Source organism: Pristis pectinata, chromosome 9 (genome assembly GCF_009764475.1).
Source record: "Pristis pectinata isolate sPriPec2 chromosome 9, sPriPec2.1.pri, whole genome shotgun sequence".
NCBI classification, from domain to species: Eukaryota; Metazoa; Chordata; class Chondrichthyes; order Rhinopristiformes; family Pristidae; genus Pristis; species Pristis pectinata.
Genome location: NC_067413.1, coordinates 87,507,050 through 87,522,257, shown reverse-complemented (window position 1 = coordinate 87,522,257; position 15,208 = coordinate 87,507,050). Strand labels below are relative to the sequence as shown.

The 15,208-nt window shown below is 38.0% G+C and overlaps 1 protein-coding gene across 1 annotated transcript in view; it reads left to right on the top strand.

Annotated features, from left to right (window-relative positions):
* Nucleotides 1-15,208, top strand: part of LOC127574061 (lethal(3)malignant brain tumor-like protein 4) — a 238,484-nt gene that overhangs the window by 41,581 nt on the left and 181,695 nt on the right. Inside the window, exons 5-6 of the mRNA XM_052022685.1 lie at nucleotides 8,713-8,863; nucleotides 14,817-14,949. Coding sequence (XP_051878645.1) covers nucleotides 8,713-8,863; nucleotides 14,817-14,949 — 284 coding nt within the window. The remainder of the gene's footprint in view (nucleotides 1-8,712; nucleotides 8,864-14,816; nucleotides 14,950-15,208) is intronic.

Here is a 15,208-nt window from a genome sequence, read left to right as displayed (position 1 = left end):
TGGAAGACTGGATCACACAGGATCCAGGGTGAGCTAACCAATTGGATACAAAATTGGCTTGGTGTTCTGTTGTTTTTCAGATTGCTGGCCAGTGGTGTCCCACAGGGATCAGTGCTGGGTCCCTTGTTGTTTGTCATATATATTAATGATTTGGAAGAGAATGTAGGTGGAATGGTTAGTAAGTTTGCAGATGACACCAAAATTGGTTGTGTGGTAGACAGTGAAGAAGGTTGTCTAAGGTTACAATAGGATCTAGATCAACTGGGAAAGAGGGTAAAGGAAGGGTAGATGTGTGAAGTGATGCACTTTGGGAAATTAAACCAGGGCAGAACATACACAGTGAATGACAGGGCCCTAGGGAGTGTTGTAGGACAGAGAGACATGGGGCATAAGTACATAGTTCCCTGAAAGTGGCAACGCAGGTAGACAGGGTGTTGAAGAAGGCTTATGGCATGGTTGCCTTCATTGGTAGGGGCATTAAGTACAGGAGTTGGGAAATCATGACATTGGTGAGACTGGACTGGGAGTAGTGTGTACAGTTCTGGTTGCCAAGCTACAGGAAGGAGATGATTAAGCTAGAGTGGGTGCAGAAAAGATTCACAAGGATATTGCTGGAACTGAAGGACTTGAGTTAAAAAGTTGAGTTAAAGTCTGGGACTTCTTTCCCTGGAGCATAGGAGGCAAAGGGGTGACCTGATAGAGATTTATAAAATCATGAGGGGCATAGATAGGGTAGATAGTCACAGTCTTTTTCCCAGGGTAGGTGAGTCTAAAACTAGAGGGCATAGGTTTTAGTTGAGGGGAAAGGTTTAAAGGGTACCTGAGGGGCAAGCTTTTCTACACAAAGGGTGATAGGTGTGTGGAACGAGCTGGTAGAGGCGGGTACAGTTAGAACATTTAAAAGATATTTGGAAAGGTACATCAATTGGAAAGATTTAGAGCGATATCGGACTAGCTCAATTAGGCACCCTGGTTGTCATGGACAAGTTGGGCCAAAGGGCCTGTTTCCGTGCTGTATAACTCAATGACTATGAACTATGCCATCAAATGCTGCACGTTTAAGTGAAGAAGAGCTCTGAAACTGGTTTCTAGGATTTAGGTTTTCAGTCTTGATTTAGTGGGAGTATTTTTGCCTGTGAGTTCGAAGATTGAGCATTGAAGTTGCACTTCAGAGACTGGATCACATAAATTAGGCTGGTACTTTGGAGACTAACTATTAAGTGAGATTTTAGACAGAGACCTCCTCTGGCTTTTTGGGGGAAGATAATCATATGGTATTATTTCAGAGAAAAGAGAGTAGTAGAGTTTTCCCTTGTAACCCAGCCAATAATTATCAATAAGTTAAGAAAAAATAAACGGGATAATTCCAATTCCCCCTCTTTAAATAGTACTAATTTATTTTCTACACCTGAAAGACAGTTGTTTCATTTTCATCTTGCTTCTTTGATAATGGTTTGGAACCCTTGAGAATGTTGAAGATGCTATATTAATGCAATTTTGCATATTTTCACATGCCCTAAGTGATTAGAAATGTGTGAACCAGAGGCTATGGATTTAATGAAAGAAAATGCTGTGTTTTAAAGAAATGTAAAGTAAGAAGAGGCTGTATGTGCGCAGAAAATTATAATCAACAAAATCTAGGAGCTGAAGCAAAGATGCAGTGCAATTCTACTTGATTACTCAAGTGAAAAATACCTCAAGTAGAGATTAGAGTTACATGTGCAGCAAACTTAAGTATTTAATTTGTAGAAAAGTTCCCAAATTCCTCTGTAAAATGATCACAGTTGTTAAATGCAAAACCATTCTTGGAAACCTCAATGCTAAACAGATTTGGAAAGAAATCAGTGGTAAAGAAGGTTATCCAAGTAAGATAACATAAGATCTTTATTAGTCACATGTACATCGAAACACACAGTGAAATACACCTTTTGCGCAGAGTGTTCTGGGTGCAGCCCACAAGTGTCGCAACACTTCCGGTGCCAGCATAGCACGCCCACAACTTCCTAACCTGTACGTCTTTGGAACATGGGAGGAAACCGGAGCACCCGGAGGAAACCCACGCAGACACGGGGAGAACATACAAACTCCTTACAGACAGATAGAAAGTTTTTAAAAAAGCTTTGTGAATAAATAAAGGATGTGGAAACGGCGTCATAATTATAGAAAATATACTCTGGTGGACAAGTGAATAAGTGGGGGTGGGGCAAGACTTGATCCTTATTTTTGCCATAATTTCAGCAGAGGTGTGGTGCAGCTCAGGAAAGCAATGGTCTTGGTGGGAGGGCAGCAGAGTCCCAATGTTTCTCTGGTTCTTTTGCAAAGTTACTGTAGCAGATCAGGAGAATCAGTTCAAAATGGATTTCCATGGGTGCTAAATAATAATACACATGAAAGAAAATGTAAAAAGAGATAAAGAAATTAGGAACACTTAATAATAGAATGACTTTTAAAGGGATTAATCTAGGAGGTTTTAGGGAGAGTTTTATGTTCCTGAACTATGAATAATAATTCAATTTCAGTTTAAAAATCATTTAGTTTTGCTGATTGTACTTATGTTTCTGTGTAATTATCATTAAGAGGATGATCACTTAAAGGCCATTATTTTTAGGTGATGAAGCCATGCTGTGTTTGCAACTTATAAACACAATCTCGGGCATACGCTCATCAAATGATTAGATGACTTGTTAATCAGAACATATTTTCCAATTTATAATATTAAGTACATAAGAGAGAGACATGGCATTTGCTGGATAGAAAGAAGAACTGCTCTGAGTTTCTGGTTCTTCTGCAATTTTATGTTTGTGAGACATTTGTGGGTCTGGCATGTTAGGAAATTGTTGTTGGATGATTTTAGACATTCTGCTTATAATGCATAAATGTTATGATTTGTATGCTTGCGGTTTCTTGGGTGGATCTCTCTGTTAGTAGTGGTGGATAATGGAGTCACTGCTTTAACCTCCACTTTGTGTTATAACTACATTAAGTTGCATTTCTATTTCAGACATTCATCTTTGGTGATCTTCCTAAATTGGAGTGCCTAAGAATTGATAGGTGTTGTTTCAATTTTGTACAGATCGGCACAAAAAATGAATTGAGATTACCACCCCAATCCCCAGAAGAAGACATATATATTTAACTTTGATAATGCTTTTCTGTTATTTATTAATATTACCACCCCTCTAAAATGAGCTGGATACCTAAAAACCACACAGAGCCCCAATCTCCACTGTATCATATGGTGAATGGCAATTCAGATGCAGCAAAAAGGTGATGTGTTACATTTGGTGATGTAACGTGATACAAGAATCCTGGAATTAAAATGCCATAACCATCTTTTAACTTGTGTAACACAACTCATTTGTATCGAGGATAAACTAAACTACTAAAGTACAGATATCTTCTGTGATTTGAACATGACTATCACCAGAATGTGATGGGTGATATGATCACATTTTACTCATTATATCCATGTATCGTGTTCACTAAATGAATAAGATTGATGGTGAATTAAGCAGTAACACAAAATCATGAAGGAAAGGAGGCAAGATTAATAAAGAAAATTTAGCGTTGGCTGACAGCAACAATAAAAGGTTTCACTTAGATGTTAGCCTCTACATAAAAATTCCTGTTATTGGATCAGTTCACACGATGTCAAATACATTAAGGTCTTACAGAATTTTGATGTGATAAAGCCAATAGTCATGGTAGAAAGATTTCAATAATGTCAGGATAGAGTTTTCTAGTTCATCTCCTGGAGACATTACTTCATGCTAATTCTGTGAATGAAGTTAAACTTTTGTTATGTTTGAGTCACCATTTGTCACGGAAGATAGTGGAGAGTGGAGTTCACATCTCCACATGGCTTTCAGGTGATCAGCTCATCTTAGAGGGAAGCACCTCATTAGTAAAAAACAGGTTAGCTCTGGGCAGAGGAAGAACATTCAGTTGGTGATTCTGTGCACAGCATGTGTCTCACTTGCTTGTCCCAGATTTGTTCTAAAATGAAGTTCAGATACTATTGATACCACAGTGCTCCAAATTAAAGATCTGTTAATTTTGCACATTGTTCATGCAGCTTATTCTTTTCTGAGGCAAAGTATCATGGGCCTGAGTGATAGATATGAAGTTCTTCCCAGCATTTTTCAGGGCTTTGTTTAAGAGATACTCGAGACAATCGCAGGCAATCCTCTCACCAGCCATTGTCAACCTTCACTTCCAAACAAGGGTTAATACACTGGCTGGTTTACCATACTACCTGACCCAATACTTGTATCTTGTCAGACAGTCTGGCATAAACAGTATCTTAGGCATTGACACTCCTGCTGTTGCCTGCTTCAACTATCCCACCCCTCCCTACTCCTAGAATTTAACTGAGGAATGCCACCAATCCAAAATTCAATTCTGGACTGAGAATATTTAAATATTGTCCAAGGTGCAATTTCAGAGTGGCCTTTGTCCTGTCTGCTCAGAAACAGTGGCTTAGGCTAATATTTACCCCACTTTGTCCAAAAGAAGATTTTGACAATTACATGGTTTCCAACTCAAAGGTTTGGCAATGGTTTATGAACTGTCTTTCCCTTCTATTATAGTACCTGTTTTTTTTCTGCAGTAAAGTAAAATTAAGCAAGGAAGTCCACCTCTGCATTGCAGTTAGTGAGTTCTGGATCACTAAGTTGTTCTTTCTTAGTGCAAAGCAATAGAAAAAATACAACATTTGAAAATACTTACAGACTTGCTGCTCCTGAAGCAGGTCTACTCCTGGGGATTCCCTAGTGTCAATTTTCACTCCACTGCAGGACTTCAAGACACATCCAATGACAGTGCGGTTGGCAAAACTCTGGCTAGCAAGTTTGGGGGTTGATGAGAAAATGTGGACAGTTAGGTGAGGAACTGTTGCCATTTCTAATCAAGTTCAGATCTAATGATTGCTCCATATATTACAGGGAATTTGGGCTGGTTGACTCCAAACCACCTGTTGCTTGTATATGATAGTGAAGAGACAGTATCTGGGAAGCTGCCCAATATCCTTCATTGTTCTTGCTGACCTTAGGAAAATACCAAGAAGAGGGGGTGGTGGTAAAAGACTTGCTGCAGTCCCTTTAGAAGAAGAGAGAAGAGCAATGATATCTCTGCTGCTCTCAGACCCTAGCCACAGATCACTCTGATGCCCAACCAAAAAAATTGAGGCCAGTGTTTTTGGCTTATTTTTTAACTTGTACAGTATGATTTCTACACTCAGTTTTTAGTCCAATGCAGTGGCAATGTGTGCATACATATTCACATGTATATTATTATTCACAGTTATGTCAACACCACAAATTCAAGAAATAATCAAGAACTTTATTTGCATAACACTTGGTTTCCAAAGACTACAAAACAGCAAGCAAAAAGGACAGCACTCAATTTCATTCAGAGAGATGAGTGAGTTGGTCTGAGTAGGACAGAAACAAACAGTGTTTCACATATTCTACACAAATAGGTGCAGTTTATGCCTCTGCTAGTAGCTGTAGCTACACCTTCTTTTGAAGGAGGCATTCAGCTTCAGTATGTGCATATGAACATAGAACAGTACAGCACAATACAGGCCCTTCAGCCCACAATGTTGTACCGACCTTTAAACCTTGCCTAAGACCATCTAACCCCTTCCTCCCACATATTCCTCTATTTTAAATTCCTCCATATGCTTATCTAGTAATCTCTTGAATTTGACCAATGTACTTGCCTCCACCACCGTCCCAGGCAGCGCATTCCATGCCCCAACCACTCTCTGGGTAAAAAACCTTCCTCAGATATCTCCCTTGAACTTCCCACCCATTACTTTAAAGCCATGCCTTCTTGTATTGAGCATTGGTGCCCTGGGAAAGAGGCGCTGGCTGTCCACTCTTATCTATTCCTCTTAATATTTTGTACACCTCTATCATGTCTCCTCTCATCCTCCTTCTCTCCAAAGAGTAAAGCCCTAGCTCCCTTAGTCCTTCCTCATAATGCATACTCTCTAAACCAGGCAGCATCCTGGTAAATCTCCTCTGCACCCTTTCCAATGCTCCCACATCCTTCCTATAATGAGGCGACCACCATGCCGTTTCTTCTTCCAAATTTCTCCTGCTAGCCTTTGATGTGAGTAATAGAATGTTATACAAGGGCAAATGGGCCATGAAGACCAAGGATGAAAGGATGGAGCATGGGATTAGTGTAGATGAGCACATAATGGTCAGTATGGACAAAGTGGGCAGAAGGTCCTGTTTCTGTGCTGTCTGACTATGACTCGAAGAGAAGAACAGAATAAAAATGATCAAGAACAGAGCTCTGGAGAAGACTAAAAAATAAAGTGACCAGAAATGGACACAGTACTCTAAGTGTGGTCTAACCAGAGTTTTATAGAGCTGCATCATTACCTCGCGGCTCTTAAACTCGATCCCTCAATTTATGAAAGCTAACACCCCATATGCTTTCTTAACTACCCTATCCACCTGTGAGGCAACTTTCAGGGATCTGTGGATATGGATCCCCCAGATCCCTCTGCTCCTCCACACTACCAAGAATCCTGCCATTAACTTTGTACTCTGCCTTGGAGTTTGTCCTTCCAAAGTGTACCACCTCACACTTCTCTGGATTGAACTCCATCTGCCACTTCTCACCCCAGCTCTGCATCCTATCAATGTCCCCCTGCAATCTTCGACAGTCCTCCAAACTATCCACAACACCACCAACCTTTGTGTCGTCTGCAAACTTGCCAACCCACCCTTCTACCCCCTCATCCAAGTCATTAATAAAAATCACGAAATGAATGTTTTAATTTTACCTTCTAAGGTTTTCTGGGAGTAGTCCAGATGGAGAACTCATCCCCAAAGCTGTTATTTTCACCCCTGCCACTCAGCTTGTGCATTTGTGCTTAATGATGTCCAAGACCCACCAGCTGGAACTCCTTGTATCTCATTGTTTGTGTGCAGGGTTACCACCCTGCATGCATGGTAGGCTTCCCATGTTGTAAAGGAAATATTTTTCTGCCTTTGGATGTACAGTGTTGGCAAAAAACACAGCTGAGTCAAATAGAAAAAATACAGTAAAATTCCACGCCCCAGTTTTGGAGGACTTTTATGAATTACTGTTTTGTAACATTCTTCAAGCCAGTTGCTCTATACAATGAAAGATACATTTTCAGATATTTATACTAATACTTCTTGTATTAAAAAATGTCCAATATTCAAGTTTTCCAAAGGAAAGTATTTGAAGTATTCTACCTTGAAAGAGACCCTGAGAAAGTCTAATGAGAGCAATCAAGAACTTGCATTTATACAAGTTCTTCAGGTAATGAATTATCTTTTGAAGTATGATCTTTGTTGCAACTTGGAAAATAGAACAACCGTTTTTTTGCCGAACCATGATTATACAAATGATAACAAGATAAATAGCCCAAAGCCATATTGTATCCAATTTCAGTTAACCCACCCCCACCCCTCCCCCTTGTTCCTTTCCCGCCAATCCACCCAGGCTCTTTCTCCCTTTAGAACATAGAACAGTACAGCACAATACAGGTCCTTTGGCCCACAATGTTGTGCCGACCTTTAAACCTCGCCTAAGACTATCTAACCCCTTCCTCCCACATATCCCTCTATTTTAAATTCCTCCATATGCTTATCTAGTAATCTCTTGAATTTGACCAATGTACCTGCCTCCACCACCACCTCAGGCAGCGCATTCCATGCCCCAACCACTCTCTGGGTAAAAAAAACCTTCCTCTGATATCTCCCTTGAACTTCCCACCCATTACTTCAAAGTCATGCACCCTTTATTCACCTCTTTCATCCTTCCCCCCCCCCTTGCTTTCTAAACTCAATGTTCTCCCCCACCTACTTCCATCTTCCCATCACCCACATACCTATGTACCTGAGTTTATTCTCCCTGGTTCACTTTTCCTATCCCCTCCATCTGGTTCCATCTGTGTATCATCACTCCATTATCTGGTTCCATCTATCACCTACCAGCTTCAGTCTCACCCCTTCCTCTCACTTTGGTATTCTAGTTACCTTCTTCTACCCTCTGAGTCCTGATGCAGGGTCTTAACCCGAAACATCGACCATCCTTTGCCTCCACAGATTCTGCTCGGCCTGCGGAGTTCTTCCAGCGTTTTTTTTCCTCCAGATTGCAGCATCTGCAGTTACTTGTGTCACCATGTCAGATTATTGGTTGAGGATTAGTTATTTTTAAGGGCACTTCTGTAATTGTAAATCAAAAAAGTGTGTTTCTATTGCATTTCTGGTGTACAAAAAGAATTAGCACAATGCTTTATAAAGCAATAGATAGTAATCATGAAGCAGAAGGAGAAAGGGATTAGTATTGGTTGGGCTGAAAAAAATAGAGGAAAGTTTAGAGGAACTTTGAACATTTGAGAAGTGAATACAAGGAGGACGTCAAGTAAAAGAGTTCTATGGATATATTCCACTAAGTGAAGACAAAACTATTCATGGACGAGGGAATAATAAAGCTTGGATCAGTATTAGATTTAGTTGGTGCACAGTGGGATTCTGGTTGGTGATGATCATTGAAGCAGATTAGGATAAAGCCATAAAGGCAAAGATCTTAAAGTTAATTCACTGAAACCATTCAAATTTGAGAATGGCATAGTTATCAGTGCATTAACAAAGCAGAATTTTTCCACTTTTATTATCATATTGATTTCCTTTTTGTCTTCTTATTATCGTGTCACAACAGAAATCGTTTCTGAAGATGGTTGCACAAATGATTTGTCCCACACACAAGGCATCTGCTGCTGTGAAAACTGTGGAGGATATGGGACGATGGGCAAGTTCCATAAATGTGACCATTTCTGTGGCACAAATTATAAGCAACTATATGAAAATGAGTAGGTATATTAAAAAGCTGCTTTGAGAAGTTTTGCAAAATCTAATTCTAAGATATAGAGCTGTCTATTTTTATTGTAGACCTGTTACTTGAAAGTAGAATCGTAACTGTCGCCGCATGTAATAATGACAAATGTCAAGCCAAATAAAATGTTAAACCATGTAATCAGGTCCACAGAGTACAATGCTGTGGAAGTAATGGGGAGATTCTGAAGAATTGGTGTAACCATATTTTGAATTTTAAAGTAAATACTGTGAGTTATTGCTTCTAGTGAAGAGCTTTTGTGTACTTGGAGCATACATCAAAAATTTAGGTGCTAATTTCAACACATGTATAAATTTCCAAATGTAGAAGGTAATAAACACAGTTTGTCCTGCTGTAACATAAACAATGCTTATTTACCTTGGGGTGTTAATTGCAGCAGAATATTCTGAGGTGTTTGCCAATAAAAACATTTTATGATATAGAACCACAGTGGTATCAGGACAGTTAACTTGGAGGTAGCTTTTAAGGAGCGTCTTAAAAGAGGAGAAGTTTACGGAGTGAATTCTTGATCTTTGACAAATGCAATTGAAAGTATTGCTTTTGGTAGTAGACTGATGCAAGAGATTGGAATTGGATGCGGAGAAATGATTCCTGAAGCTGGGGTGATTATAGAAATAGGAAGGGGCAAGGAAAACAAGGCAAAGAATTTTAAGATGTAATCATTATTAGACCTGGAGTTAGGTGTGATTCACAGTTCATCGTGTTGTTGGGTGAATAAGACTTGACTGTATCCAGCCAAATTTCCTCGTTTTTTTTAGTTAGATCCCAGTGTTGTAACTGCACTGGAGCATCTTGGCTGGAGGAGCATTTAGTACTGGAATACATACCATTAGTACTGAAGTTGGGATGTTGATGGAGTATGTTTTTGAGATAACCGCTGCATTCAACAGTTTCTTAATGTCACATACAGGGAATTGAATTGGTTGAAGAGTGGCTTCTGTGATGGTGGGGACCTCAGGAAGAGATGGAGGTGGATCATCCAGGTGTCACTCCTGGTTGTAGATAGTTGGAAATGTTTCAGTCTCAGATTTTACATTCATAAGCTGGGCTACCTATGTTTGTGCATGGAGTCTTGTCCCTTTATTGGTCATTTCACTATACATGGCTAGATTAACAGTTCTGCAGTGTTTTAGTCTGATCTTTTCATTGTGGGATTGCTCTGCATTTGCCATTGTGCCTCCTTTGTTTAAATTTCACCCAAATTTATGTTGTAGCTTCACCCGATTGGTCCCTTCTTTTTAGATGGGCCCAGAGCTGCAAGTGCCAACTTCTTCTATCCCCTGTGTTAAATAGCATTGGTCCACTGCCTTGCTATTAATAATAGAATGTGGGGTATTCTTGAGCATGAGTTTCCAAATTGTGTTCTGCTGCTGGTGGTAGCCCACAATACTTCATGGATTCCTAATTTTGAGTCACTGTTTTGACATTTTTCCCATCTGACGTAAATGTGGTGCCACACTACACTGGAGAGGATGGCCTCAGTAAGAAGATGGGATCCTTTTCACAAAGGACTATGCAATGGTCACTCAAATTAACTCCATCTTGGGTAGCTGCATCTGTGACAGATGGAATGATAAGGACAAGATCAAGGTCATCCCTTGTGCTTTTTCATAATCTGCTGCAAGCCCAGTCTCATAGCTATGCACTTCAAGACTTGTCCAAAATAATTTGTGGTGGCTGTTCATTCACCCTAGGTGATCACACTCTTGTTCTCCAGCCCAAATACACCCTGTGTCCTCTACGTTCCTTTCCAATTGTACACTGTTCTGTTTCCAATTTGGTGTGTCTGTCCTGCTGATGGGATAGGGCATGTTTTCATTGGTGATCTCACTGAAGCATGAAAAATTCCTACAGGGCTTGGTAGGAAACAACAATGGGATGATGTTTCTCCTGGTTGGGGTGTCTAGCAGAAGGGGTCGCAGCATCAAAATAAAGGTTTGATCATTCAGTACATTCATGAGAGGAAACTTGTTCACACAGATGGTTGTGAATCTTTGGAATTCAGCACTTGAAGGCTGTGGAGGCTTAGGTACTGAGCATACACTGATAGATCTCAGTGGATTTTGGAATATTAAAGGAATTAAACAATGTGGATTCATCAGATGCTGAAGTAAAAGAACTAATTGAATGATTGACCAGTTGCAAGGGACCAATTGTCCTACTTCTGCTATTTCTTATTTCTTACTTCTTACCGTCAGGCATAATGATGCAGAAGACTGGTGTGCTGGATGAATGGCATCATATGGCTGAGTATGACTTTGTTAGACTGTTATTAGGCAGTCAGACAGCATTTTCTATTTCAACACAACATGGTTCTTTCTTTTTCAATCTTTTTATTAGTTTTCAAATTAATACAGATTGATATATAGCGTCAATATTTATACATGTAATACAAAGAGGTCAGGATAACAATCATAGCATATATAACCATAAAGAACAATAAAATATAAATAAAACTGTAGATCCAACGATCTCTTAGTAAATGAATATAATATAAAATAGAGGAAAGAAAAAGATTTATTATATAAATTTAAAAGAAAATGCAAATCAATAAAAAAATTATAAACAATATAAACTAAACAAAAAAAAACTTTTTAAAAGAAAAACAAACAAAAAAAAAACAACTGGGCTAAAATTTCTCAGTAGAAACAGGAATATTATGTCGTCAAGTCCATTCCTCCAAGTTGGAAGATTATTGAAAGGGGATCTACATCATGTGAAAATATTGAATAAATGGACTCCAAATATCTTCAAATTTAAGCGAAGGATCAACAGTACCACACCTAATTTTTTCCAAGTTTAAACATGATATAGTTTGAGAAAACCATTGAAAAATAGTAGGGGGTATTGGATCCTTCCATTTAAACAAAATGGATCATTTGGCCATTAATGTAACAAAAGCAATCATACGGTTAGCGGAAGGAGATAAATGGCCAGACTCTATCCTTGGTAATCCAAAAATTGCAGTGATAGGGTGAGGTTGTAAATCAATCCTCAATACGTTTGAAATAATGTTAAAAATGTCTTTCCAATATTTTTCCAGAAGAGGACAGGACCAAAACATATGTGTCAAAGAAGCCACATTCGATTTATATCTATCACATTTAGGATTTATATGGTTATAGAAACGAGCTAACTCATCTTTGGACGTATGGGTCCTGTGGACTATCTTAAACTGTATCAACGAGTGTCTGGCACACATTGAAGATGTATTAACTAAATGAAGAATTTTCTTCCAAGCCTCTATAGGTATAGATGTCTGGAGTTCACTTTCCCATTCATTTTTAATTTTGTCTAATGATTCTAGACGTATTTTCATAATTAAATCATAAATTATCGCTATCAAGCCCTTCTGATAAGGATTAAGACCTAAAATTTTTTCCATACTTTCAATTTTATAAGGTGTCGGAAAAGAGGGTATAGTAGTTTTTTAAAAATTTCTAATCTGCAAATATCGAAAAAAGTGTGATCTAGGCAAATTATATTTATTACACAATTGTTCAAAAGATGAAAAACAGTTATCACTAAATAGATCCCGAAAACATACTATTCCCTTCCTTTTCCACATGGAAAAAGCTGAGTCAACTCTGGATGGACGAAAGAAAAAATTAGATTGAATGGGACTTGACAAATTAAATTTATTCAATCCAAAAACAAAACGAAATTGAAACCATATTCGTATTGTATGTTTAACAATTGGGTTAGTCGTATGTTTACTTAACTTGGTAAGTGCAAAAGGGAGAGAAGCACCTAAAATAGAAACTAATGAAAAGTCAGGAACAGATTGGTGCTCAAGGCATACCCATTTAGGGCATTGAATTACATCAGAATCTTGTATCCAAAAAATTAAATATCTAATATTAATTGCCCAATAGTATAATCTAAAGTTAGGCAAGGCCAAACCACCATCCTTTTTTAATTTTTGTAAATATTTCTTACTTAACCTTGGGTTTTTATTCTGCCAAATATATGAAAGAATTTTAGAATCAATAGTGTCAAAAAAAGATTTCGGGACAAGTTGGAATCACTTGAAATAAATATAAAAATTTTGGTAAAATATTCATCTTAATCGCATTAATTCGGCCTACCAATGATAAAGACGGTGGAGACCTCTTAGTAAATAATTGTTTAACATGGTCAATTAAGGCAATAGATTAGCTTTAAATAAGTCCTTATGTTTCTTGGTAATTTTAACACCTAAATACATAAAATAGTCAGTTACCAATCTCAAAGGTAATTGGCTATAAATTGGGGTTTGCATATTCAATGGAAAAAGTTCGCTCTTATTAAGATTTAATCTATAGCCAGAAGAAACACTAAACTGATCTAGTAGTGATAGTACTGCGGGGATAGATTCATCCGGATTAGAAATATAAAGTAACAGGTCGTCGGCGTAGAGAGAGATCTTATGAATCATCTGTCCGCGAGTAATACCACATACATTTGAAGAGTCCCGAAGTGCAATAGCCAAGGGTTCTAAAGCAATATCAAATAATAATGGGCAACCTTGTCTATTACCTTGAAAAAGCCTAAACAAAGGAGATCTTTGATTATTAGTAAGTATTGAAGCCATAGGTGTATAATAAATCATTTTAATCGCAGATATAAATTTAGGGCTAAAATTAAATTTTTGAAGCGTAGTGAATAGATAGTCCCATTCAACTCTGTCAAATGCCTTTTCAGCATCTAGTGAAACAACACATTCTGGAATTTGGGATGAAGGAATATATATAATATTCATTAATCTCCTGATATTAAAATGTAAATAACGATCCTGAATAAATCCTGTCTGGTCTTCAGAGATAATTTGTGGGAGAACCTTTTCCAGTCTACAGGCCAATATTTTGGAAAATATTTTTGAATCTACATTTAATAAAGAAATAGGTCTATAAGATGCACAGTCAGTGGGATCTTTATCCTTTTTAAGAATTAAAGAAATAGTTGCTTCATAGAAAGATTGTGGTAGTTTACCCACTGATAGGGCATCTTTAAGAATTTTGGCTAACCAGGGAACAAGAATTTTGGCTAACCAGCGAACAAGAATATCAGAAAAGGTGTTTTACCCGAGTTCATTGAAAATATTACTTTCTTTATTTCTTCGTCCGAAATGGGAGCATCTAATGCAGAACGTTCATTTAAAGATAGTTGGGGAATCTTCAGATCTCTTAAAAATTCATACATTGATGTAGGATCCTCAGGACACAACATGGTTGACTGGGCTGGATGTACCTTTATATGCCCAGTTCCAAAGTTGTTGGTGGGCAATCCATATAGTTTTATTCTTCCCTTATTCTTAGCAGTTTGATAGAACTATGTGGGTCCTTTCTGAGGGAAGAAAGAGTCAACAGCATTGCTGAGTTTCAGGGGTATTATATCAGAGAAAGAGTAAGAATGATTAATTTCATTCCCTATTAAGGTTAGTGAACCAAATGAGTTTTATGGCAATCTGATAATTGTTACTACATTTTTAATTCCAGTGTTTTATACCAGATTTATTTCATTAATTGTATTTAAATTTCTTTATTGCTACATTGTGGTTTGAACTTGTATCAGGACCATCAGTTTAGACCTTTTGGGTTAGTAGATCCTAGTCTGATAATAAAACCATTATACTATTATGTTTTATAAATTAATAATTTCTATGGTTCTATTAGATACATGGACGGGAGAGGTCTGGAGGGTTATGGACTGGGTGCAGGTAAATGGGACTAGCGGAATAACGTTTCGGCACAGACTAGAAGGGCCAAATGGCCTGTTTTTCTGTGCTGTAGTGTTCTATGGTTCTAAATAAGTTAATACATGAAGCTAATTTAACGCATCAGAAGTTTAATGTTGAAACTTAAACTTGTATATGATACTTCTGAAGCTTGGCTAGATAAGTCATATTTCAATGCAAGATTCTTTGACAGACAATCCATTATGGACCATGCACCAGTGAAACAAAATGCTAGTGTAATATTGAAACGGACGAAAAAGCGAAAGAAGAAAGTGAGTGTTAACCCAACGGAGGAATCTGATGAAGATTTTGAAGATGACTACATGGTGTGTTATATTTGTAAATATTTACCTTCTAAGATGTTGGCATATTGCTATGCAGTGAGATTTCTGAAGTTTTCACTTTGCGGTGGTCTACTCTTCATATTGTGTTTACTTAACAATTTTGATGTTGGTAGGGTGGAAACTGCTATGAAAACAAGGTACTGGAGATATTCAGCACATCAGGCAGCATCTGTGAGGAAAGATAGTGTAAATTTTTCAGGTCATTGACTTTTTGTCAGATTTCACCAGGCTCAATAATATC